The sequence below is a fragment of the Artibeus jamaicensis genome, unplaced genomic scaffold, assembly GCF_021234435.1.
Source record: "Artibeus jamaicensis isolate MK-2021 breed Jamaican fruit bat unplaced genomic scaffold, CSHL_Jam_final scaffold_1283, whole genome shotgun sequence".
NCBI classification, from domain to species: domain Eukaryota; kingdom Metazoa; phylum Chordata; class Mammalia; order Chiroptera; family Phyllostomidae; genus Artibeus; species Artibeus jamaicensis.
In genome coordinates this window covers 17,035,265-17,061,001 of record NW_026522028.1, presented here as the reverse complement: position 1 = coordinate 17,061,001, position 25,737 = coordinate 17,035,265, and the positions used below count along the sequence as shown (strand labels likewise).

Here is a 25,737-nt window from a genome sequence, read left to right as displayed (position 1 = left end):
AAGGAAAAAGAGTAGTATGGGGAGAGAGCCAGTGGCAGGAATAGAGACTTGAGGTAAAGAGGCTTTCTAGGGAGAAAGACCAAGAATAAGCATTTTGTACTTCTCCCAGGGTTAATAAAGCTTTAACGGAGTGAGAGGCTCATGAAGCCAGGAAAAGCAGTGCTGCACAAGTAGCAATCCTAGCAGGAGAATGAAGACTGGAGAGGCTAGGGGCAAGATTATACGTGCACCTGATTTTTGCCCCTTCCCAACACTTCCTAAACTCAAGTCTCCTCCTGTCCTTTCCAGGACAGTGGCAGCCATTAGTTTTCCTCAACTTCCAAGTTGGCTCATTTCAGATGAATCCAGTGACCATATCCATACTTTCAATACATTACTCTGAATCAAGGTCTAGGCAATTTCATTATCCCCAGACTTTGACAGGGGAATGAATTAAGTTCAGTCTCTAAAGACTTCACTGCTCTGTGGATATTTTCTACAATGGCATTTTCGTCTAGCAATTTGGTGTTTATAGTGCTGTTTGTATTTCTATAATATGACAAACATGCCAGGCACTTTCTGAGAGATTCACTCAGTTCTTGGGTACATGTAATTCTATGGATGACACAGAAAGTAACAGTTCTGAATTTTTTACTTTGATTTTGAGAAGCACTAAATACTTTTATGTGGCAGACAACTCTCTCCTCCTCACTTTCTGATCAGTCTTGGACAAATTTATTTCAATATTAGTTTTAGAAAGAGAAGCAGCTTGGAAGCCAGAGAGGGTTTCTAATCCTAGATCTTCCACTTGCCAGGTGTGTGACTTTGGAAATTTACTTACTTTCTCTGAGTTTTAGTTTGCTTATGAAAACAATATTATAATCTTTGGGTTATGTGACAATGTCATGAATATAATATACCTGGATTCACCTTGGCATATGGCTGGAGCTCTCTGCAAGAGCCTACAGCCTTGGACAGGAGAAATGATACATCTACATAAATCTTTTTCCTGCCATAGGGGATGTAAATGAGACACACAGCTGTATTTCCCATTGTAACCCATGCCATTATCTGTCCCTTCCTTGGGGAGTAGTAACAAAGGGAGGAGAGAACAAGTACTAGGTAAAGCAAGCAACTGGCTCTAGGAAAGTAGCTAAAATAGTGGGAAGGTGTGTTAGTTTTCTATTGTCATGAAAAATTACCACAGACTGAGCAACTTAAAACAACACCCATTTATGACCTCACAATATCCATGGGTCAGGATTCTGGGCACAGGTTAACTGGGTCTACTGTTCACAATCCCACTGGGCTGTAATCAGTGTTTTGGCTGGGGCTCATTTCTTATCTGAGGCCTGGGGATCTCTTCCAAGTTGATTGTTTGTTGCTAGAATTCAGATGCTTGAGGTTATAAGACTGAGACTTTCAGCCCTCAGAGGCTACCCACCATTACTTGCCATGTGGCCTTCTTTAGGTAGTTTGTTCTTCAAAGCCAGCATTAGTGTCTCTTCCACTTGTCTTTTTTTAAGGACTCACATGATTAGGTCAGATATACTGAGGATAATTATCTTCCTTTTAATTAACTCAAAGTCAACTGAATGGGGATCTTTAAATCCCTTTTGCCTGTTAATACAACAATTCACAGGGGAGGGAACTATACAGGATATGTACATGAGAGGGCAGGGATCTTGGTGGCTGTCCTGGAATTCTGCTCACCACAGAGGGATCTCTGGATGTATCCAAATAATCAGAGGAGAAACCTTCTTGATTCACTTTGTATCTTATTCATGAAAACAAACATTACTGGGAGCACTAAGCCTGCTATATTGCATGGCTTAGCCGTGGTGAAATTGTTAAGAATGGAAGAAAAGGGGCAAAGATGAACCTGAAGGTATGGGACAGCCTTGCAATGACAGTAGTGCAGTGAGCTTATGAATGAGTGTATTCAAGTTTTGCTGGACTGTTACTTAGAAAAAGAGATAGATTTTTTTAAAGTAGGAAAATGGGATAGTTTTCCCTGGAAGAGCTCCATTAGTGCCTATCTGTCTGCCTCTGGTAGACACATAATAGTAGTTAATGCTTTATAACCGAAGGACAAAACTGAAAGCAAAGTCATTACAGAGTTTACCTTCCCTTCCTTGTGTAAGAGATAAACACTATTGTGGCAAATGATGAGTGAAATATGCACCTGTTAATGTGTGGTAGAAATCCATTATAGCTTCTCAGCAGATAAAGAAAAAACCTGAGATAGGGAAGAGGTGAGGATTCTTAGCCCTTCATGAAGGCTGTCATTGTGAGAGCTGGTTCTTCCCAGGAACCGTGACTTGGCTGCCCATGCTGGAACTTATGCCTTAGTTTTTGTGTCTGTAAATCCACAGTCCTGAGCCACAGGCCAATTAGCAGCCCAGAGACTCAGAGCTAGGTTGTGCAGTAGGCACAGTAAGAATGTGTCTAGGGTGTCGACAAATGCTTTTTTCCAAATTATCTGATATTTAAAAAGAAGAAAAGAGAACTTGGCTGAACTTCTTTACATTTATTTTATGATATGCTAATTTATCTTTTACTTTGGGATTATCTGCTGTGGAAAGGTGGAGGTGGACAAGTGGGGACTATATAATCTTTTCAGTGTTTCTGGCCTTTAGAGTCTAGAGGAGTTAAGCAATACCCAGGGAATTGTATAATGCCATAACAGGAGGAATCTGCCAGAGGTCACATCTCCCAATCTATTGCTTCCAGGTAGAATCACACCTAAGCCATTTCACAGAGAACCAGAGAATGTATACTCTATGCAGACAAGGATTCTTGTGTGTTTTGTTCTGTGCTATATCCCAGAACCTAGTACTATGCCTGGGTCATTATAACTATTTAGAAAATGTTCCACTGGTGGATGAATGTTTCAGTTTTCAGCAGTTTCTTCCCTTTCCCCATGTAGCCCATCTCCCTTCACTTCTGGAAGATCCCAAAGCATCATCAGATTACATTTGGTGTGTCTTAAACTTGTCTGATGATAAAAAACAATCTAGGGGCACTTCTCAAATATACAGATCACTAGGCCTCTCTCTTGGAAACTTTGGTTCAGGAAGTCTAGGTTTGAACCCAGGAATCTATGTTTTTGACAAATACTTCTGATGAACTGGTGAGTTTTCTCTTCAGATCAATATTGAGATAAATAGCAGGTGCTCAGCTCTTCCCCACACAGAGATTGAGGAGCCACAGCCACTTGACCCAGTTGCTGAGGGGCTATCAAAAGTTAACAGTCTGAGCTTCTGGTCAATGGTACTCAGGAAATGAGAGGCTGTAACAGTTTTCTGGTCTACTCCCAAGCCACCTGGGCCCAGCTCCAAATGCTGGCTGGCTCCTGCCTTCCTGAAGGAGTGAGCCTGAGGAAGCACTCAGATGCTACTCTTCTTCTGGGACTGACCACTGAACTTGCCTCATCTTTCTACCATGCAACCTTCTGTTCTCTCCCATATCCCAGCCATCACTAGCACATGAGTTTACAGCCACCTCTGTTGGGCTTGGTAATGCCCTCTGCCCTGTTGGGTGGCAGTTAACTTCTGCATCCAGGGAGAGGCTGACTTTTTAGCCAATGATGGTTATTGAATCCAAGTGTTCCTCTGAGGGTAGCTAACTAAAGCCTCTCTTTTCAGCACTCCCCCCTATTTTACACTTGAGAGAAGGAAAGCTCTGATCCAAATATGGTCTGCCCTTTCTATCCCCAGGCCTCCCATACTCATCTGAGACTGGAAGAGGGTGGATTCTCCCTCAGCAATTCCTCGTAGGTTTACTTATCCCCAGGATGCAGTGACTCCTGACTGGTTCCCCAAGCAGTTATAGTTTCCAAAGAAAGGGTTCATGTTATACAAAGAACACTCAAGAAAGAAAAGTTGATGCCTTTGTTCCTGGCCCCATAGAAATCTTCTCTAAATGTACTATCCCCTACACAGGAAGAAAATCCTGAGATCACTAACCTTTGGGTTTGAATTATTCTTAAAGCTTAAATACCAAGAAAGGATAAATCTAAGTGAACCAGAGTAATCTGCTCTGTAGGTGAAGGTTAGAGAAAATAACAGACTATTTATGATTATGATTGTCTAACATAATAGCCACCTATGGCTATTTAAATTTAAATTAATTTGAATCAAAAAATAAAAATTTAAAAGTCTTTAATAGTCAATGTGGCTAGAGGTTACCACATTGGATAGCACAGTTATAGATAATTTCTTCATCATGAAAATTTCTATTGGACAACACTGTTTCAGAGACATGGTGTTGCCCCTTTGACCCTGTCCATGTGGTGTTTCTTTAGCACCTTTGCAAATATGTTTTTGTTTCTATTGGTGCGCCTTGTGAATATGATGCATTATTCTACAAAAACACATACTATTGCTGACTGCATTAGAAAACAAAAGCAAAACCAAAAATAACTGCCATAAATACAGTACTCAGTGAGGTGAGGGATTCATTATCAAAAGGCTGCATTTGTCCCAGTTTTCTTTCTTCTCTTCACCCTCTGTGAAAGTATTCTTCCTTCTTTTTCATTTACCTTTTGTTTCATCTGTAGAGTATCTTGTCCTAGGTATGGTTTCTCAGACAAAGTGAAATGGTAGACTAGACCTCAAGAAGAAAAGAAGCAGACAGAAACTAAAGCCTATTTGGGGCTCAGGAATACACAGTTGGGCAGAATATCCCCAAATCACTCACTGGGAAAAAGGAAAAGAAGCAAAAAGAGCCTATGAGACTAGGAGGAGCCAGTGAGCCGAAGATGGGGTCTGGTCTAGATAGTAGGTCTGGGGGATAAGGCAGAATGGGCCAGTGCTCACCATTCCTGAAGCTGGCAGGCTGCCTAGGTGCTCAGGAGTTCCTCTGTGCAATAATTTCCTCATCACAATCCTCTTGCTTAGGAACAGCTCCCTCCGTAAGAATTTGTCTTTGACTCATAGGTGATCTGCATTGGAGGCTCAGTGTGTGCATGAAAGAGACATAGTAGGTCAATTTTTGTGCTTTGGGGAAGGAGGTCTCTGTCCCTGGTCTCTTGGATGAGTTGCAAGGACTATACTCCTCTACTTACCAGCACTCTGGGGGTTCTCTCCCTTAACACCCATCACCCATGAACTAGGATCTTTAATGTTTGTGTTTTCCTGTGGATGAAACTAGGGAAATGGAGTAATGCTTTGAAACATGGCAGGCAATGGGGTTGGCAGGTAGAAGGCAGGATAAGGTTAAATAGTGAGGGTCATGGGCCAAGGGCCACAGGAGACAGAAAGCTGGGCCAGCAAAAAGCAAAGTTCAGGTGGGCATTAGGAGCAGTTGTGTAGAACTATATTTTCGAGGCCCTGTGGCCAGAAGACGAGCTGGGACAACCTTTTAGACTCATCCTTGAGGCTTTTTTCTGCTTTCTTGGAAGGACCCACCGCCTACCCCCAAGCTTGGCTGGCCAGGGGCTTGTCCAGGTTGATGAATGGCTGTCAGAGTACAAAATGAAGGTGTGGATAAGTTAGCTGGTTGGTGTCCTGGGGTTTCCCGTTCCCTGGATGGGGGCAAAGTTGTCCCTGTCTCTACTCTAAACTTCAAACCTTCTTTAGCCTTGAGTGAGTTCCCAATATAAATGCAGCAGTCTGGAATTCCACTCCACCCATGCCCCACCCCTATACCCCTCCCCAGCCTAGAGTTTGCCAAATGCACAGTTTAAAGCTACTAAAGTATAATGCCCCATTTCTCTCTTTGCGTTGCAGCTGTCTCCAACCTGGACATCGAGAGTAAGCTGAGTGTGTACTACCGTGCACCGTGGCACCAGCAGAGAAACATCTTCCTCCCTACCACAAGGCCACCCTGCGTGGAGGAGCTGCACCGCCACGCCCGGCAGAGCCTGCAAGCCCTGCGCAGAGGTGACTGATCCTGGGCTTTTGGGGGAGGGAACTCAAAGCCAGTCCCATCCAGGTCCAGGAGTTGTTCTCTATTCCATTAATCCCAACACCTCTTCTTCTTATAGCAAGTACTTAGAAACCCTCCCTTTTTTTTTACCCTGGAATGAATTAGTGGATAATATAACCTACTTATACACCCTATACATATATAGTCTAAATATGAAAATAAAGAGAATTTTAAAAGAAAAATATTAATATTTGCAATATGCAAATGCCTGAGCATGACTGCACTAGAAGACATAATGAAGCAGTTAGATGTTTGCACCTATCAAAGTAGGTTTGAATTAAGTAAAGACAATCAGAAGCTGTTCTGAACAAAAAGTATAAGGAAACAAAGGGATTGAGGGGCAGGAAGGCACACCATAAAAACTGATCATTCACAGTACTTTAAACATGAGCAAAAAGGAAAAAAGACAACCACCCCTAGATTATAATTCACAGGGAATTAGGTTTGATTCAGAAAAAGGCGCTAGACTCTCCCCTTGTAAGAAATTCTTGGATATTTGTGGGACCTGAGGTGTTATTTCATTGTTCAGGACTGTCCTGTGTGTTCATTGTAGGAATGCTGTCATCCTTGATTGGCTCCCTCTCAATTATCAAACAGCCAGAACCTCTGCTGGGGGCTCTTCTGCTCCTGTTGAGAACCAGTGATCTGGTCCATTCTACAGTGGAACATGTGAAGGCCTAGAAATGTCAGGAAACTTGCTCAGGCTTACACACAGCAGGTTAAGTACAGTGCTAGGACCCAGACATAGGCCCCCAGACCCTCAGCCAGAGCTCTTTTCTTCTTTACCATACACTGTGTTCTAGGGAAATAACTAAATATTTCTACTTCTGTTTCTCTCACAATCCTGGGAAAGCCAGAGATAGGCAAATAGCAGCCAAAGAAGAAGATACAGTCCTTTCTTATACTGGTTAATTTTCAGTGCCTTAAAACCATAGTAATTAGGACAAGGAGATTAAAAACTGGCATCATCCTCGTAGATCCCCCTAAGTTGGGTGTCAGAAGTTGGCATGCCAGCTTTTTTGGCCTTTAGATTTTTGCTATGGAGACAGATAATGTCTGTGCCTTCAATGTCTTTGTTCCAAATTCCCTATGCTGCTTTAAAAATTGTATTTTTTAAAACTATTAAAATTCAAATAAAACATTTTAATGTCACCATCTAGATGGGGAAATAAAATGATATGTTGTTTTCAGCTTATAATTTCACATGTGTATGCCTTCTCCTTTTCCCCAATCCCTAGTCTTTTTCCTCTTTAATAAAAGAGCTAATGTACTGATATCTCTAACACAATTGTTGCTAAAAATTTTTCTTGGTTATTAGTGCAGGTACTGTGACACTTATAATGAAGAGTGATGATCAGTACCCTCTAGAAGTATCTCTGGCATTCTTACTATTCACTTTGATATTATACCAGGCTAAAGAGGTCTTCTTTACTAAATTTTTAGTGCAAGCTACCCTCTGGTAATCTTCCTTAACACTCTGGCCATTCCTTTGCAACTTTGATTAGGCACCCTTTCCATAATATCCTGCACATCTTCCCATTATGCTGCTTATAAGCCTATATCATAACTAAACACTTACAGGCCCATCTTTAAGCATTAATCCATGAGCAACTCAGGGGCAAGGATATTTTTTTATTCTAAACACTTAGCATGAATCTGATGTATAATAGGTCCTCAATTAATGTTTGTGCAACTGAATAAAACTCTGCAGAAAACTGGTTAAGAATTGAGGGCATAGAATGGGAACAGAGGAATGTGATTATTCTCACTAAATACTTTCTCTGATCCCATCATTAGAGAGCTTGAGTAACATTAGCCCTTTAGCCATAATTATTTTTATCCTTTTATTATTATTCATAAGGCATCATTGATTGAATTTTTCCAGATTCAACCAGATAGCATTAAGCTGCTCATAAGCTATCACATTTCATTGTGTTGTCAGGTTTAGACTTAATGGCAGAACTGGAGAATAGCATGTGCCAATATCAGTTTTCTCCAAACTTCCTCCTAGGGGTTGACAGGGATGTGGGGCCTCCTGGGGTTTGGAAGTAAGACCCTAGAGCTGTATCTTGCCTCCACAGACTGGCTGGCTTTGTGGTTGTCTCGATAGCAAATCTTGGATGTTGTGGTTTTAATAGCACTGCAGAGAGTCATAAACAGGAATTATAGGCATCATAGAATTAAAAACATGCCCTGTAGAATTAAAATTAGAAAGTGACTTTTTTAAAAAACCTTGTCCAACACAGTAGCTTAGTAGTGTGATCATCAGAAAGCCACTTCTGCCATCTGGTGGCCAGGACTAATTCTAACCTATTCAGGCAACAGCCTTGCTCAGCAAATGCTGCAGTAACTTCCCTGTAGGTTATCTGTTTGGACAGCTGGAACATCCTGGCTTCCACCAGAAGGGAGTGGATAATGAAGCTATAAGGATGGGGCTGGAGTATTTAGATCAAAAACCTAGAAATTGGCTGCTTTCAACCCCTCAACAAAGTCTACTGAAGGCCAGGCATTGTGCTAAACCTAAGATTCAGAGAGCTATAATGCATGGTCCCTGCCCACAAAGAATCCCTGATCTAGTGAGGAAGATGATAAGTAACCAGGTAATTTTAACACAGTGATATGGGGACTCAGGGGAAAGGCATTAATCATGCCATGGAGCTTCAGGAAGGCTCCCCAGAACAAGTAGCACCATAATGGATTTCAAGCTATTTAGAATCTGATTCTTCTTCCCCCCTTTTTTTCTCAGCAATTCTTTATACTCACAGTCAATAATGGCTTTAAGTGATGCCATTGTTTATGTTTGTAAAATATGGAAAGATTATTAGATGGCTATAAAGAGATATTTATATTTTATATTTCCTACCTTTTCAAGTTTCAGGGCTATAGTTTAAGTTCTATTCATCTAAGGTAATAAGAACCAGGAGTTGACTCTAGTAGACAGGCTCTAGTAGACAAATGTTCTCCCCACCCCACCACCAGAAAAAAAAACATTATTGGGGAGCCATTAATCTAGCCTACCTACTCCTGACCTAGGGTGAATGAAAGAGATATATTTTAGAAAGTGTAGGAGGGAGGCTATTGAATGGGAAATTGAGCTGTCTCTCTCTGGACTGTGCCCTTTCTTCCACCTTTTCCTAACTAGTGACAATTGTATTCTACATTTCATTATGTATTTAAGGATGTCAAAGCTTTTCCTTGCACTGCTCATTTAGTAAAAAGCCCACTGTTTACTTGTAGAGAGAAATGAGGGTGGTACTGGAGGTAGACACTTTAACAAGGAAGACATTTATCTAAAAAATATATAGAAAACTATACTTGAAAAATAACTGAATAAAATTTTTAAAAAATAAAAAAAGTATTTAGTTCTGTTTCCTGACAAACATTGGCTGTGAAGGCACTTTAGCAAGGACTACCTACATAGTGATGAAGAATTTTTTTCTCTTTGTGAACAGGAGTCAACATTTGTCTAAAGAATCTCAACCAAAGTAAGATGATAAATACTACCATGTTTTCTGGCCATGGACAAAGTCAGCAGTTTAGGCAGGGAGGTCCACAGACAGCCAAATGAGACATGGAAAGAAACCAGAAAGCTCAATAGTGTTCAGGTACATTTAGTATGCATCACATTAACTACAGCAAAGGGAGAAAAGGCTGGCATTAGCAAGGCCAGTGGAAACAAGCAATAGGACCTACCAGTCAATAAAAAAGATAGAGGGAGGCCATACCCAGTATGGAATATGCTCTAATGTTAAAAGACTAGACTTTGACAAAAGCATTAATGCATTCTTCTTTTCAGTCACTCAACAAACATTTATGGAGACCACACTACATCTCAAGCACAGTAGGGCACTGGTATCAAAAGCTAAAGAATATATAGTCTCTGTTTTCCTTCTAGTGAAAGAGGCAGACATAGACAGAGATCTTGATTTTTATGAATACAATGATACAGATGAAGTGGGGACTGGGCACCATCGGGCCTTTGGACAAAGGGCTTCCTTCTGATGTCACCTGAGAGAATCAGTGTAGTTAGTTCCATTTCCTAGCATGGATAAAATGTAAGTAGTGTCTTATGAGCTGCCAAATATCCTATATTCTATTAGCAATATTCAAAGAATTAGAATGTGATAAAATATAATTATAATGAAATACTATGAAACCCAAGCAGTCTTGTTCTGATGAGTGAGAAAGTGTGTTAGGGCTTTACAGTGTCTATAGGTCAAGTAGTGGTGAAGAGCACAATCCTAGGGCCAAATATGTACCACTGATAGCTCAGCAGTGACTTAGGCTCCCTGAGTCTGTTTAGGCATCTACAAAAGAGGGACAGTGTCAGTGCCTGCTGTTAAGATGCACATAAACACTTGAGCAAAGCATCTTTGGCATGTGGCAATTGCTCAGTAAATATTGGGTGTCATATTTATTACTATTAATGTGCTGAGTAATGGTGATTTTAAATAATAGAAGGGCAAATTAATAAGTCTGCTGCATAAATTTGTACCTTTGTCATGATAGGATCATAAGAATTCAGGCTCTGGGCATGACTACAGGCCAATTTTTGGCAGGTGGGATGGCCTTTGATGTGGTCAGTGTGTTGGGCTGAGTGTGCTTTGGGGATTTCTGAAACACCCAGAAAGTTAAATTGTTCTCTTAGTGCCTCAGTGATTCTTTCTATGAAGTCAGGACCACTTTGTCCCACACCTGGAAATTTCTTGGCTTTTCCCAGTAGTAGCTGTATTCCTAAATCAAACAACTGCTGTCATTGAGATTCCTTTACTTTCTCTAGGAGCCCAGGATTTCAAAGCCTTCTGAGTGTTGTGGGTGACCTGCAATTGTGTGCTGGTCATGGGCTCTCTAAACAAACAAAAAATAATAAAATAAAACAAATAAACAAAAGCCCTGATATATAGCTCTCACCAATATCTGTGATGTAAACACTCCCACCATGGCCTACTTCAAGCTACCAACAGTATAAAAATTAGCTTGCACAATTCCTGAACACATAGCACTCAACACCCCTGAGGCCAAATGAGCTGGCTTCTGCACTTCCTGGATAGCTGTGAGCATTTGTTCCTGGCACTCCTCGGGTAACTCTGGCATTTGTGTGCCAGCATATCTTTCACCACTGTTCTAGATTTTGGTTGTGGGGGGGTAGCTTATGTCTTTTTGAAATGAGACACATTAAGAAATAGATTGCTTTTTACAAACTCAAGGGTGAGCCACTTTGTACAAAGGTTATGAGATGGACCCACTGAAATGTAAGTGTCTTACTTCATATTCATATGAACTGAGAGTTTCATCCAGAACCATTCTGAAAATCTTACTTGGTATACAAATGAGCTAGATTAGAAAAACTTGCCTTTCTTCAGCACTTTGCTCATCCTCCCAATGAAACAAGAGAAATTGCAAATGTCAAGTATATTTATGTATTATTGCTTTTTCTGCCCCCAGAACATCGGAGCCGGACTGACCGCCGGGAGCAGAGAGCCACTGCCCCCCTTTCTGTAGTTGCTCCTCCATTGCCGGCCTACCCCCCAGCTCACAGCCAGAGGAGACGCGAAGTTAAGGACCGTCACTTCTTAACGGTGAGCTTGGTGGCCAACTGGCAGCCACCAATTGGGAAGCACAAGTGGGTTTTGGGAGTCAGTTTCCTTTCTAGTGAAGGAGGTGGGCTGCTCACAGAGTAAATCATGGACATTTGAGAACAAGTTAATTTTTTCCCCTTTCATTCCTGAAAGTAATGCCTCTTTTTGGTATAGAGTGGGGACACAGATGTATATTTTTTTCAGTTAACTGGTTGCACAATACAGCAATGCAATGAGTTAAGGAAATCTAAAATCAGGGGGAAATTTGCTTCAAATCCTAGTTCTGCACACAAGTTGAAAGATTTAGGGCAGGTTACTTATCTTCTTTACCCTCAGTTACCTTGTCTATAGTATGGGACTATTAATAGTATATAGCTTATAGTGTTTGACGGTTAAATGATATAAGAACTTAGCACAGTGCCTGGCACAGAGTAAGACTGCAATAAAAGTTAGCTACTACAACCATCACTCTTATTCCTAGTCAAGTGAGGGTTTAGCTAACTCAGTGGGATGAGCTGGGGGAGGACTTAACTTATGTGGAAATTTTCCATTTGAACATAGTTTATCTCAGCAATTCCTGCTTCCCCATTCTATAAGGGAGGCTAGTTCTTCAGAGCAACAAATTACTGATGGTGATTTCAGCCTTGCCTCATTGGCTGTAGTTATAACTTAGCCCAAGCCCCAAGCATGGATCACAGACGATGAAGCTGAGCCCAGCTCAGAACACCTACAAACACCTGAAAAGTTTTCAGCAGCCAATATAAACACTGTTACCCCAGGTGTGCCTTCTGGGACCTCAAGGGAGACAACTTTCTGCCTCTTGAGTAGGACATAATTAGTGTGAAGGGCTATGGTTTCTATGACTAAATCAGCCCATACTGCCTTCCCGAATGGCTGGACCCCTGCCCTCTAGTCATTGTAGTTGGAGACTGAAAGCCCAAAGAAATTTAGGCTTTCGATCTCAAAGAAATTTGTGTAATAGCAATGTTTTTACATCGTGAGATTTTTGTTTGAATTAAATTGGTATGAATGACTGTAAACCCTATACCCTTCTGGCTTTTACACTATGCAAAATAGATGCAAATTATTTGGGTCACATGATACCAAACATTCAGATGAGCAGACTTCATCTAAATGAGTCTGCATGATGTAACGTATCCAGATAAGACAGTGAGTGATATTAGAAAGTATATGGATGTTTTTCCTACTTGTAACTGGATGGTAAGTTTCATGTCCTTCAGGCTCATCAATTGTCTACTGAATTCCATGTCACAATCACTACATTGCTGCAGTGCAGCCCAGGAGTAAGAAAAGAAGCCTCTTAGAGCTTTTTAGGTCTCAATGTAGAACAATTACACATGCTAGTTATTTGTCATAAAAGCCCCTGCTCAACAAAAGTTTATATTAAGCTCAAATCTGCTTGCTGAAGCATTTGCTTTTAATGAGGCATTTTCTTCATAAAATGCTAAAAATATTTTCCCCATTCATTATACATGTTTTGTGGCTCATTAAGTTGGTTTTCTTGGGGGCAGGAAACAGAAGGTGGGAGAGAAGATTGTTGAGCACTTACAGAAATGATATAAAAATATTGCCCTTTGTCATATTTTGCATAATTTTTAATGTCTAAATATCAAAGTAAGACTATAGGAAAAGACTTAAAATAATGAATAGGAATGAGGGTATTTACCCAACAAACATCAATAAGAGAAGAGTCTAGATCATACTTATGTAAACTCCAGGAAATTTACCTATCTCAAATGATAATTAGTATTTGAATAAGTTAGGGAAATTGAAACTGTTTCATTTGTTCCATTTAGTTTGGGTCACCAGGTTCATGGGAAGATTTTTCCATTCAAGTTATATTCCTCAGACTCGGAACTCAGAATAGAACATGGTTCGATGCATTAAAGCTTACAGGGCTATATGTTGCTGTGAGAGAAAACAACTGTGGGAATAGGGACAGGAGATCTGCAACCAAATTGCTAGATAGACATTTCTTAGACAGAAAATTGCTTGATAGACCTTTTCTTAGATAGCAAGTCTCTTTTCAACTATGAAACTTTAGGTTAGCATTTTTTCCTCCTTTAAAAAGCATTCGTAATGAGCTTCTGATACGCAATCTTCTACAACTCTGCAAACTGTTATTCTGTACTTTGGTCATTACTGGCATGGACTATGAAGACAAACTGCCTGTCTTCAGAGATGATATTTGAATACCAGCTCTACCATTTACTAGCTGTGTGACTGGACAAGTTAATAATTTCAGTGTTTCAAAGATAATGTAGATTAGTACCTCACAACTTTGAAACAAGAATGTGTTAATACGTATAAACAGTACTTGATACATAATAAGCACTCAATATGTATTAGACATTATCATCATCATTATTAGCCAATCAAGTCTCTGACATACCATTTTAAAGTTTTTTTTAATTTTAATTGTTATTCAAGTACAGTTTTCTGTCTTTTACTCCCGTCCCAGCCACCCCCAGCCCTCCCCACCTCCCTCCCATTTCCACCCCCCTTAGTTGTTGTCCATGTGTCCTTTATACTTGTTCCTGTGAATCCTTCCCCTTTTCTCCTGAAATTCCCTCCCCTCTCCCCTATGGTCACTGTCAGCCTGTTTTCTATTTCAGTTTCTTTGGTTATATTTGCTTGCTTGTTTGTTTTGTTGTTTAGGTTTCATTGATATAGGGATAATATTATGAGTCTAACCAGATTTAAATCCCAGCTCTACAACTTCTTGGTTATATGACTTGGGAAACCTTATTATATTTTTCTGAGATATTATTATATTATATTTGCAGTTTCTTATCTGCAAAATGATGATAGTGACTTCAGTTTTACAAGGTAGTTAAGAAGGCGCAATATAATATTATATAAATACAATTAAAAGTGTGTGTGTGAAAGTATCAGCACAGTGCCTAAAATGCATGAATATCTGAATCTATATTCCTAATCACTTAAAACTCTTAAAATTAAATGAAAAGCCTATAATGTATACTCATATAAGACTGGAGGAAGTATAAATTGTCCTATCCTTTCTAGAGGGCAATTTGCCAGTATTTGTCAGAACTATAATATATTTATACCCTTTGATCCAGCAATTCTGTGTCTAGAAATTTATTCTAAGGCAATAAGGAGAGTGATGAAAAGATTGATTCACTAGGATGTACACATTAAAACACTGTGTACAATAGGGAAAATAATTACAAATATCCTAAAAGTCCAACAATAGACACTTAGTTTAATGAATTCTGATATATGCATAGGATAGAATACAATATCAACAATGTACTGTAGCAGAATATAATGACATGGAAAATGTATATGTTTTATCATAAGGGATTTTTAAGCAGTGTAAATAGTATGGTCTCAGAAATATCTATGAGATCCTCACTGGTGTGGTTGGGTGTCATCTTGCAAGCCGAAAGGTTGCTGGTTCAATTCCCAATCCAGGCATATGCCTGGGTTGCTGGCCAAGTCCACAGTTGGGGGTGTGTGAGAGGCAACAGATTGATGTAGCTCTTGCACATCGATGTTTCTCACCCTATCTGTCTCCCTCCCTTCCCCACTCTCTAAAAATAATACAATTTGGCCTGCCTGGTGTAGCTCAGTGGATTGAGTGCAGGCCTGTGAACCAGAGAGTCACTGGTTCTATTCCCAGTCAGGGCACATGCCTGGGTTGCAGGCCAGGTTCCCAGTAGGGAGTGCACGAGAGGCAACCACACATTGATATTTCTGTCCCTCTCTTTCCCTCTCCCTTCCAGTTTCTCTAAAAACACATAAAATGTTTTTAAAAAAGACCTTTAAAATAAAAATGATAAAATCTTTTAAAAAATCTATGAGTGTAAATGTATGTGTACACACATGCATAGGGGGAAAGGCTGGAAGGCTATATACTATATACAGTGGTTCCCAAACTATATGATGAGGTACTCCAGGGCACTGTAGTGAAATTATAAGTGTGCCTTGAGTTATTTAAATATTTCAAAGGACTCAGTGTCATCTGTCCAGTTATATCTGGTGATGGCTCCAGGAGAAAGAGGGGATGCTTAGTTCTCGATATTTGATTCCTATCAAAAGTTCTCCAAAGAGAACTCACAGGAAACTGATTAACCAATTTATCATAGCTTAAAATCCTCTGTCAGTTGAAAATTCAAAGGTATCCACTAATTAAAGCCCATCTGGAGTTCCTCCCTCATCAAGGATATCAAAGGTGGTGATTTCAGGCCCAGATGGATTCTCAGAGGAATTCTACTGAATCTTCAAAGTCCAGGTAATCCCAGGGCTCTATAAATTGTTTCAGAGCATTAAAAATGAAGTAGAACTTCCCCAATTTCTTTTATGAACCTTTTATAAACTTTTGATACCTAAAAATGATAGAGGTAGGAAGTAAGAAAGAAAGGAAAGGAGGGAGACTATAGACCAATATCACTCATGATTATTGATGCAAAAATACTTAATTAGATGTTAGCAAAAAGAATATAATACCACATTAAAAATTAATATACCATGACTATATGGAATTTATTCCAGGAATAGAAGGTTGATTCAACATTCAGAAATCTATTAGTATCATATACCATATTAATTGAGCGAAGGGGGGAAATCCATATGATTATCTCCTTAGGTGCTGGAATGGCTTTAAATAAAATTCAATACCTATTCTTTATTCTTAAAAAACACTCAAGAAAGTAGGAATTGAGTGGTACTTCATTAACATTTATATGTGTGTATATATATATATATATATACATATACATATTTTCATTCTACCTTCTTTCTGAAACTAGTATCTTAATTAATGATGAAACAGTAGAGCATTTCCACTAAAATCAGGAACAAGGCAAGGGTGCTCACTAACTCTGCTACTAGTTAGCATTATATTAATCAATGCAACTAGACAAAATAAATCAACTAAAGGCATAAAAATAGGTAAAGAACAATGGAATACTGTGCAGCAGAGAGAAAGAAGGAGCTCCTACTCTTTGCAACAGCATGGATGGAACTGGAGAGCATTATGCTGAGTGAAATAAACCAGGTGGTGAAGGACAAATACCATATGATCTCATTTTTAACTGGAACCTAATCAACAAAACAGACAAGTAAGCAAAATATAACCAGAGACACTGAAATTAAGAACAATCTGACAGTAACCAGAAGGGAGGTAGGAGGGGATAATGGGGGGAAGGATTTTCAGGAACAACTATAAAGGACACATGGACAAAACCAAGGAGGGGGTAGAAGCATGGGAGGGAGGTGGGTTTGGCTGGGATGGGGGGCAGTGGTGGGAGATAAATGCAGACAACTATAATTGAACAACAATAAAATAATTAAAAAAATTAAAATTGGTAAAGAAGTAAACCTATATCTAGTTGCAGATGATATGTAACTATATCAGAAAAATCTTAGAAAATCAATGATAAAGCTAACTCAAAAAAAAAAGAAAAGAATTCAGCAAGGTAGCAGGAAATAAATACACAAAAAGCTATACCCTTCATTTACACAAATGATAGACCATTAGAAGATCTAGTGGTAGAGAAAACTCCATTTGCATCAATAATAAAGAAGATTAAATATTGAGGAATTAATATACCAGAAATGTACAAAACTTATATGAGAAAAACTTCAAAGCATTCCTAAAGGCACAATATTATGTTTTCTCAAATGTAAAGATGTTCCCTGTTCTTGAATAGAATGATTTAGCATTATAAACAAGTCAGTTCTCTCTAAGCTAATTTATAAATTTACATCAATCCCAATAAATTTACCAATAAGCTTTTTTTAAAAAAGGAGTTAGACCCACTGATACTAAAGTTCTTATGGCAAAACAAACATACAAGAATAGCCAGGAAAATACTGAAAAAGGAAACCTACGAAGGTTTATTAGACCTCCAGACATTAAAATATCTTTAAAACCTTTATAATTACAATACTGTGGTACTACTGGCAGATGAATAGAAAAATATATCCATAGATTATTTCACTTAGCATAATGCTGTCCAGTTACATCCATGCTGTCATAAAGAGTAGGAGCTCCTTCTTTCTTTCTGCTGAGTAGTATTCCATTGTGTAAATGTACCATGGTCTTTTGATGTAGTGCCCATTCATTTACTGATGGGCACTTAGGTTGCAAAACAAACAAGCAAGTAAAATGTAACCAGATACATTGATGTTAAGAACAAATGGACAGTAACCAAGGGGAGATGGGAAGGGATAATGGGGGGCGGAGAAGGGTGAAGGGTTTTCAGGAACAACTATAAAGGTCATATGGACAAAACCAAGGGTGGGTGGAATCAGGGGAGGAAGGTGGGGATGGCTGGGGTTGGGGGGAGAGGTGGGGAGGAAAGGCAGACGACTACTTGAACAACAATAAAATTTTAAAGTATTTCTTTAAAAAGAACTCATGGATGTGAATAATAGTGTGGTAATTGCTCGGGGAAGAGGGTATAAGAAGACAAAATAGTAACTGAAAAAATACAATAAAGAGTTTTAAAAAGGGAAAAAAAGAAAAATATACCCATACAATAGAATACAAAGTCCAGAGATAAACTTAAGTATATATGAACACAATATATGATAAAGGCAGTACCTGAAAACACTTAGACAAAAGGTAGAGTTTTTAAAATGGTACTGGAACAACTGGGTAGCCACTTGGTAAAAGGAAAACAGTTATCAGAGTTTGTCAGCCTTGGTACTATTGACATATTTGGTCTGATAAGTCTTTGCTGTTGGAGCTGTCCTGTATACTGTGCAATGTGTAGTAGCATCCTTGGCCCACTAGATGCCAGTAGCACTCTTCCCCATAGGTTTAATAAGTTCAAATGTTTCCAGACACTGCCAGATATTTCCTAGGGGGACAAAATCACCCTCCATTGAGAACTGTTTAATTAGATCCATACCTCACACCATATATAAGATTAAACTCCAAATGGATCAGGTACTTAAATATAAAAAATGAAATGACACAAGTACTAGAGGAAAATAGGGGTGAATTATTCTTGACCTCAGTCCAGGAAAAGACTTTCTAATTCTTACTCAAAATGCAGAGGCAATAAAATAGAAGATTGATAAATTTAAATAGTAAATATTTCTGTATGCTCAAACACTGTAAACTAAGTAAAAAAAAAACAAAATCTGGGAGAAAAGATGTGTAACATATACCACAGACAAAGACTAATATCACTAATACATAAATACCTTTTAAATACTGAAGGACAAAGAAAGGAGCAAAAACCTGGTGGGAAAATGACAGGTGGAAACCTTGAACAGACAATCCTGGAAAAAAAAAAACATAAAATTGTTTCTTAAACTTAAAAAAAATGTTCAAACTCACTCACTAGAGAAATGCAAACAGTACTGAGATACTATTTATTACCTATTAGATTGGCAAAAATTAAACAATATGATAACATATTCTGCTGGTAAAACTGGGGGAAAACAGGCGCACCCATACAGTGCGGATAAAAATGCAAACTTGGTACAACCTATCTGGAGGGGAAATTGGAAATATCTTTAAAAAGTACACATGCACTTACTTTTTGCCCTAACAATCCCACTAAACTTACACCTCCAGTAATACAAAAACGTTATTCATTGCAGTGTTGTTTACAATTACCAGGTATTGGTAATACATACATCCATGTAAAATCCAAGGTGCTTATACATGGATGTATGCATTTAAGAGTTATATACCCAATAGTGATATTAGCACTTTTTCTGTGATAATGTAATTGTAGTAATAGAATAAACTGAAGGACATCAACACAATGGAGTACTATGCAGCTGTAAAAAATGAGGAAGATCTTTGTGAACTAATAATGAGTAATTTCCAGAATATACTCTTTTTAAATTTAAATTATTTTATTATTGTCACTAGCTATCAGAGAGATGCAAATTAAAACCACAATGAGATACTACCTCATACCGGTCAGAATGGCCAACATAAACAAATCAACAAACAAGTGTTGGAGAGGATGCAGAGAAAAGGGAACCCTAGTGCACTGTTGGTAGGAGTGAAGACTGGTGCAGCCACTGTGAAAACAGTATGGAATTTTCTAAAAAAAACTAAAAATGGACCTGCCTTTTGATCTAGCAATTCCACTGCTGAGATTATATCCTAAGAGCCCTGAAACACCAATCCAAAAGAACCTATGCACCCCAATGTTCATAGCAGCACAATTTACAATAGTCAAGTGCTGGAAGCAACCTAGATGCTCATCAGAATATACTCTTAAGTGAAAAAGGCAAAGCACAAAAGAATGTCTGAAGTATGCTACCCTTCGTGTTAGAACCAAAGGTATATAAGAAAATATATAGGTATCCACTTACTTGTGTAAAAAAAAGTCAATTCTGCTATAATACAACATATGTGTCCCTTAAAATCTCCGCATTATGCAAATTTGCCAAGAACATCAAAGGGTTTATGAAGAAAACAGGGCACAAACACTCAAAAAATCAAATATCTTCTGTGACATACACACAGACACAAAAAAAGATAGGAACCTAATTTAAACAACAGTAGCAGTGTTTTACACATTTTAAAGGATTAAGAAGTACAATACAAAAAAAAAGGAATACAATATAATAGAAGTGCCACTTTACCTGGAAAAAGCCCTGAAGGTTGCTCTGGAGTGAGCATCAGTGAACTACAGCTTGTGAGTTACTGCAAAAGAGTAGAAGGAGGGGTCTCTGAAATCAGAGTGAAGGATGGAGCCTCAGATGTAGATGAGTGTGGCTCCCAACACATCAGGTAAAGTGAGGGAACTTAGAGGTGTCTAAGGTGTGTGCACTTTGTGTATTCTCACACAACTTAGGTCATCTCCACACAGTTTCTGCATTCTTACAGAGTTTCTCTTGCAGGAAATCCTGCATAAGCAAAGGTGAAATTCTTATTAAGCTTAATTGTTCTCTTAGATGTCCTTCACATTGGAACAATTGCACTTTTTCTAAATAAACAATAGAGCAAAACTGACAATACAGGAAGGATAAACCATAAACTAATAAAATTGGTTTACCAACAGGGGTGGGTAGGAGAATGAGAAGGTGGTGGTAGCGTGGTAGTGTCATTTTCAAGGGAGAATGATACTTCTCTGGATATATTTTTTTGGTAGCTCTAACTCTTAGAACCCAGGTAATGTTTCACATACCCCTTTCCAATAAATAAATAATTAACAACTAGAATGTGAGGAGAGCCTAAAGTGAAAGACAAACAGTAACAAATAACCTGAACTGTATTATAAATGAATATCATAACCACAATGAAGGAAGTGGGGAAGAAAATAGCTAACCTAAGTAACTTGAAAAAGGATATTTTTGTTGTGTTTTAACACAAATATTTATTAGGTTGGTGAATATAATTTTAAGTACAATAATAAGCCACACCGTGAACTAAACAATTCATTATACCTCCAAAAAGTGGAAAAAGCCATAACTTAGGAACTTTAAATATTCAAGTCAAAGATCCTCTGACTTACCAAGCAGATAACTATCAGATAATTTTCCCTTGTATACAATTTGAATATCACACCCCTTGATCACCAAGCCAGGATGATACTTCATACAGAATTCCTCATTCATTTATACTTGAGCTGTCCCACCTGGTTATTCTTCTATACCCCACTCCTTTCCTTTCCTTTTGAAATGGTATTCTTTAGCCATTCCTTTCCTAAAGAATTGTGCATACATCTTCCCTCCCAAGCAAGGAAGCCAGAAAAAAACAAGGAATGAGTCAGAGAATGTCAGCCACAGGCAGGTATGTGAATGAATAGACTTAGACATTAGGATGACAACAGACTGATTCCATGAGGTCTAAACTAAGCTTTGACCAAGAAGCTGCTTTGGCTCACTGAAAGGTCTATAATGCCACCTCAGGTCTTGCCACCAGTGCCAGACCCTGTGTTTCTAAGAGATTAGCAGTGGTCTACAAAAAAAAAAAAGTAGAAAGACAACGTAACCAGACAGCTAATGTGGCAATACAGTCAATGCTTTGGACCTCTACTGGGATATTCTAGCGTAATCATTTGCTAAATCCTTCAGGATACTAAGGTAACCTTTAAATCTCTTGGACAAGGTAAGTTAGGCACCTCTGTAATGCTAATCTTTCTACCTGGTCATGGGAAGTAAAAAATATCCAAGGGCAACACTGAGACATACAACATGTTGCAGAAGTGGAAATATAGGAGGCTTTTAAGGTGACCAGCTTCTTTGTTAAAAAATCCATGAGAAAGTCCCTAAGGATATTGTCTGAACAACCATTCTGTTGGTGACAGTGCCCCAAAGCTGAGCAAACCTGCAGGCATGTGGCTATTTTCTGAAGAGCAAACACTGCAATAACAAGAGTAGCTATGTAGGTACTCTACATATGGAGAATCAAAGGCCAGAGGTCAAGGGACCTGGGCAAGCCACCTAGAAGACTTGGCTCAACACCTCTCACCTTTCAAGAAGAACATCCCTGTCCAGCAGCCCTTTGACTTCAGGAGACAAAAGAGATGGTCAAATTCTTCTGAGAGAAGTATAGGTTCTTGAAAAGCTCCTGGGGAGACAACATCCCAGAGGCTCATTTATGATTGAAGATAAAAAAAAAAACTGCAACTACAGAACTATCTGCTCAAGTTAGACATATATTTAACAGGCATAACTTGAGGTTGCTGGTAGAATAGAAGGCATTTTGAGGTATAATTAAAAAGCAGGAAGACTAAAAGATCACTGATCGGTAGGTTGGATGACAGATAAGCAGGAAGCAAAAGACATAAAGGAACAGTTGAAGGAGCATGCAGAAGACCAGCTGGAGGGAAGGCAGCATGGCTATAGTCTACTTCCAGGGAAAGAGCTTGCTTGGCTGGTTCTTGACATGAGTCCCTCCATCACTTTCTCAAACAGGATGGACATGTGGCATTCAGCAGTATGATTGGGAGAGATTTTTGTAAATGGGGAACTGGTGAATGTATACTGAAGAGAAAAGACTGGGTGTGCTGTCCTGTAATGCTCTGTTTACACCAAAGGCAGGTTTGTGTTGACAGAGCACACATGGGAGTCTCATGTGACAGCAGCAGTATTATGGGAGAAAGGAGATGATAGGGTAAAAGTGGGGCTGGTAGGTAGTAAAACTCTCAAGTTCCAGTTCTTAAATACTAGAGAGCAGGAATAGTTTGATATTAGCCTTTTAGTCAAGAAATCAGATGTTCATTTCCTGTTCTACATCCACCTTCTCCAAACCTTAACAAAATGCAAAAGATATGGCATCATCCCCATCCTAATCAGCCTCCTGGATGGTCCTGTCTGTGATGCTGCTCAGTTGCTCATCAGAAATATTCACTCCAACCATCATGCATAGCATCTGGAACAGCTCATCACAGGAGATCTTGTCATCTTTATCTAAATCATATAGTCAATAAGAAAAGTACAGTTTGCTGCTTTGGCTGTTGAGTGGTTCTGGTCCATTCTTATCTTTGCTCTCTGCACTATCTTCAATGGGTTAGAAATCAGCCAAAATTTTTTATGAATCCATGGAAGTTTACTTATCTTCTCCCTCTGGAAGGAAGACACTGATGAGCTGGTCCCCCAGTGGGTTGATGACAGGTTTTGGAATCTGCTGGAAATCTTCCCACCTGAGGGTCCCATTCTCACCTTTGATGAGGTTGGTGAACTAGCTGTGGAGTTGGGTGCTTTGACTCTAGGGAAAAGCCAGTGTCCTTTTTGATCTTTTTGAGCTCTTTCCTCCATAGCAGCATGGAGGCCTGAGACCTATCTTCAAGTGGGAGCTCCTCCCAGAGCAGCCACATGTGAAGCAACAGTGTAAAGCTTATTCCACGTGGTAAATTCGTTCTTCACAAGAGGGCAAGTTAGAAATTCTAAAACTATTTTATGTGTATACTAGAATTCAGTAAATATGTAAATATGTTGTAGATGACAGTCAGTTTGTCACTGTTGAAGAAAGGAATTACACATAAGGAAAGGGGATATCTAGAATGAATCCTGTGGTGTTAGATTAGAATCTGGAATATCAGTATAGTCCTGGTTGATGTGGCTCAGTGGATAGAGTGCCAGCCTATAAACCAAAGGGTCACTGGTTTGATTCCCTATACAGGGAATAGGACACATGCCTGGGTTGCAGGCCAGGTCCCCAGTTGGGGGCACATGATGGGCAACAACACACTGATGTTTCTCTTCCTCTCTTTCTCCTTCCCTTCCTCTCTCTCTAAAAATAAATAAATAAAATATTTAAAATATGTATCAATATAAAATCATATACAAATTCTGACCCATTCACACACATACATATACTCATGTATGTGCAGATGGTTAGGCATAAAATAAATATGTGTATGTGTATATGTGTGAGTATGCAAACATATATTCCCTAGCTCCCATCTGAGAGAACCTTAGAAGAAATGACACTCTGGTAACATTGAGAACATCTAGTGCCAAGATCTTGTTTCTAAATAGCATTCTCTAATAATAAAAAAAAAACAGCTTCATTGGACAAATTGTTTATAGGTAAAAAAGGAAATAAAATAATCCTAAACTATCTTGAGATGCCAAAAAAAGTGCTGAGAAAATATAGAGGGCATGTCACAAAGGCATAGGAGCCAACATAAAGGAGATCCCAATGGCTAAACCTGGGACACTTTGAGAAATGAAATAAATAATTATAGCAATACATTATAACACAGATTAAGATAAATATCCATGAGTCTATAGTAACATTAAGTAAACTGAGGTAAGTAAAAAAAAATGCATGGGGATGGAGTAGCTCTTTCTCACAGAAGAATTCTAATTAATAAATGTAGAAGCATTGATGGAAATTTTAAAATCACCATTACCCAAATATGACAGTAACAATTTTTGCAGGCAGTAATTATCAATGGGTGCTAAAATTAGTTGGGTGAAATTATGTTGAAAAAACAGGATATTTGCATAAGTCTCAAAGTTTCTCCCCACAAGAGAGAAAATAACTTGGAAACTGCAAAAACCAGACACCATCAAAGTTAACATCACCAGTAATGTGGCACACACACACACACACACACACACACACACGAGCCTCCTAATATGATGTATTGAAATGACACTTCTGTAGGATTTTTGCCAAAAATGTATAACCTCTGTCTGATCATAAGAAAACTTTACACAATCCCAAATGAGGGACATTCTAGAAAATAATTGGCCTGTACTTTTCAAAAGTGTCAAGCGCATGAAAGGCAAAGATCAAGGGACAATCACAAATTGGAGGAGACTAAAGAGATTTGACAACTAAATGCAGTGTGGGATCCTGAATTGGATCCAGGACTAGAAAAAGCACATTAGTGGAAAAACTGGAAAATGCAAATAAATTTAATAGATTAGTTAATAATACTTATCAATGTTCATTTCATGGTTTCAACAAATGCACTATGGTTGTGTAAGATGTTAATATTAGGAAAAGCTAGATAGAGAGTAGTATATGGGGACTTGCCCTACAATTTTTACAACTTCTCTGTAAGTATAATATTATTTTGAAACAGGAAATTAAATTCACACACACACACACACACACACACATTTAGCCATGGATATTTCACAGCTCCTGGTTTGGGACTTATACCATAATGCTTATGAAAGATATATGGCTTTAGTAAAAGATAAGTTCAATCAGAAAATGCTTAGTTCATGACTTCTTTATTTTAAATAGCAAAAGTTAGAAGACCACACAGAATCTCAAATGATTAGAAGTTGCCATAGTATCCTATGACACTTTGTCTCCAGTACACCATCATGACTTAGATTATCATTTCAGATTATAGAGTCATTTTAGCATAGCAGTTAATCTTTATCCCCTCCTGAATGGAATGTTTAGGTCATTTGTTCTTATCAGTCAGGTCCCTTTGTCCAGGCTCAGCTATACAAATCCTGGGACATTCACCTGCTGCTCCCCGGTGCAAGCCTAAGGCAAGCATTTACAATAGATTACAGCATTCTTTCCCATATAGTTCACACAGCTGGATCAGAGTTGGCATTTGAGTTGAAACATCTATTGGTGCATTCAGCCTGTAGTCACGTCCATGGGGATCCTTAACATCTAAGTCCCTGCTTAGATTTAATACCTAGATTTACAGGTATGGATGTCATCCTTCCTCAATATGTGGTAAGTGATTCCAGCATTCTTACCAAGTGTTCCTTCCAAGCTTCATAGGTGATGGAGGGGTAGAATGTCTAATGGTATCTGTAGTGTTGGAAGAAGATGTTTGACATGAGATGGAGCCCT

General features: G+C 38.8%; 1 protein-coding gene and 1 pseudogene across 2 annotated transcripts in view; one reads left to right on the top strand and one right to left on the bottom strand.

Moving 5' to 3' along the window:
• Nucleotides 1-25,737, top strand: part of NHS (NHS actin remodeling regulator) — a 383,059-nt gene that overhangs the window by 317,196 nt on the left and 40,126 nt on the right. For both annotated transcript variants that reach the window (XM_053655778.1, XM_053655777.1), the window contains exons 2-3: nucleotides 5,712-5,864; nucleotides 11,356-11,489. In XM_053655778.1, coding sequence (XP_053511753.1) covers nucleotides 5,712-5,864; nucleotides 11,356-11,489 — 287 coding nt within the window. The remainder of the gene's footprint in view (nucleotides 1-5,711; nucleotides 5,865-11,355; nucleotides 11,490-25,737) is intronic.
• LOC119058303 (calcineurin B homologous protein 1-like) lies at nucleotides 22,657-23,275 on the bottom strand (annotated as a pseudogene).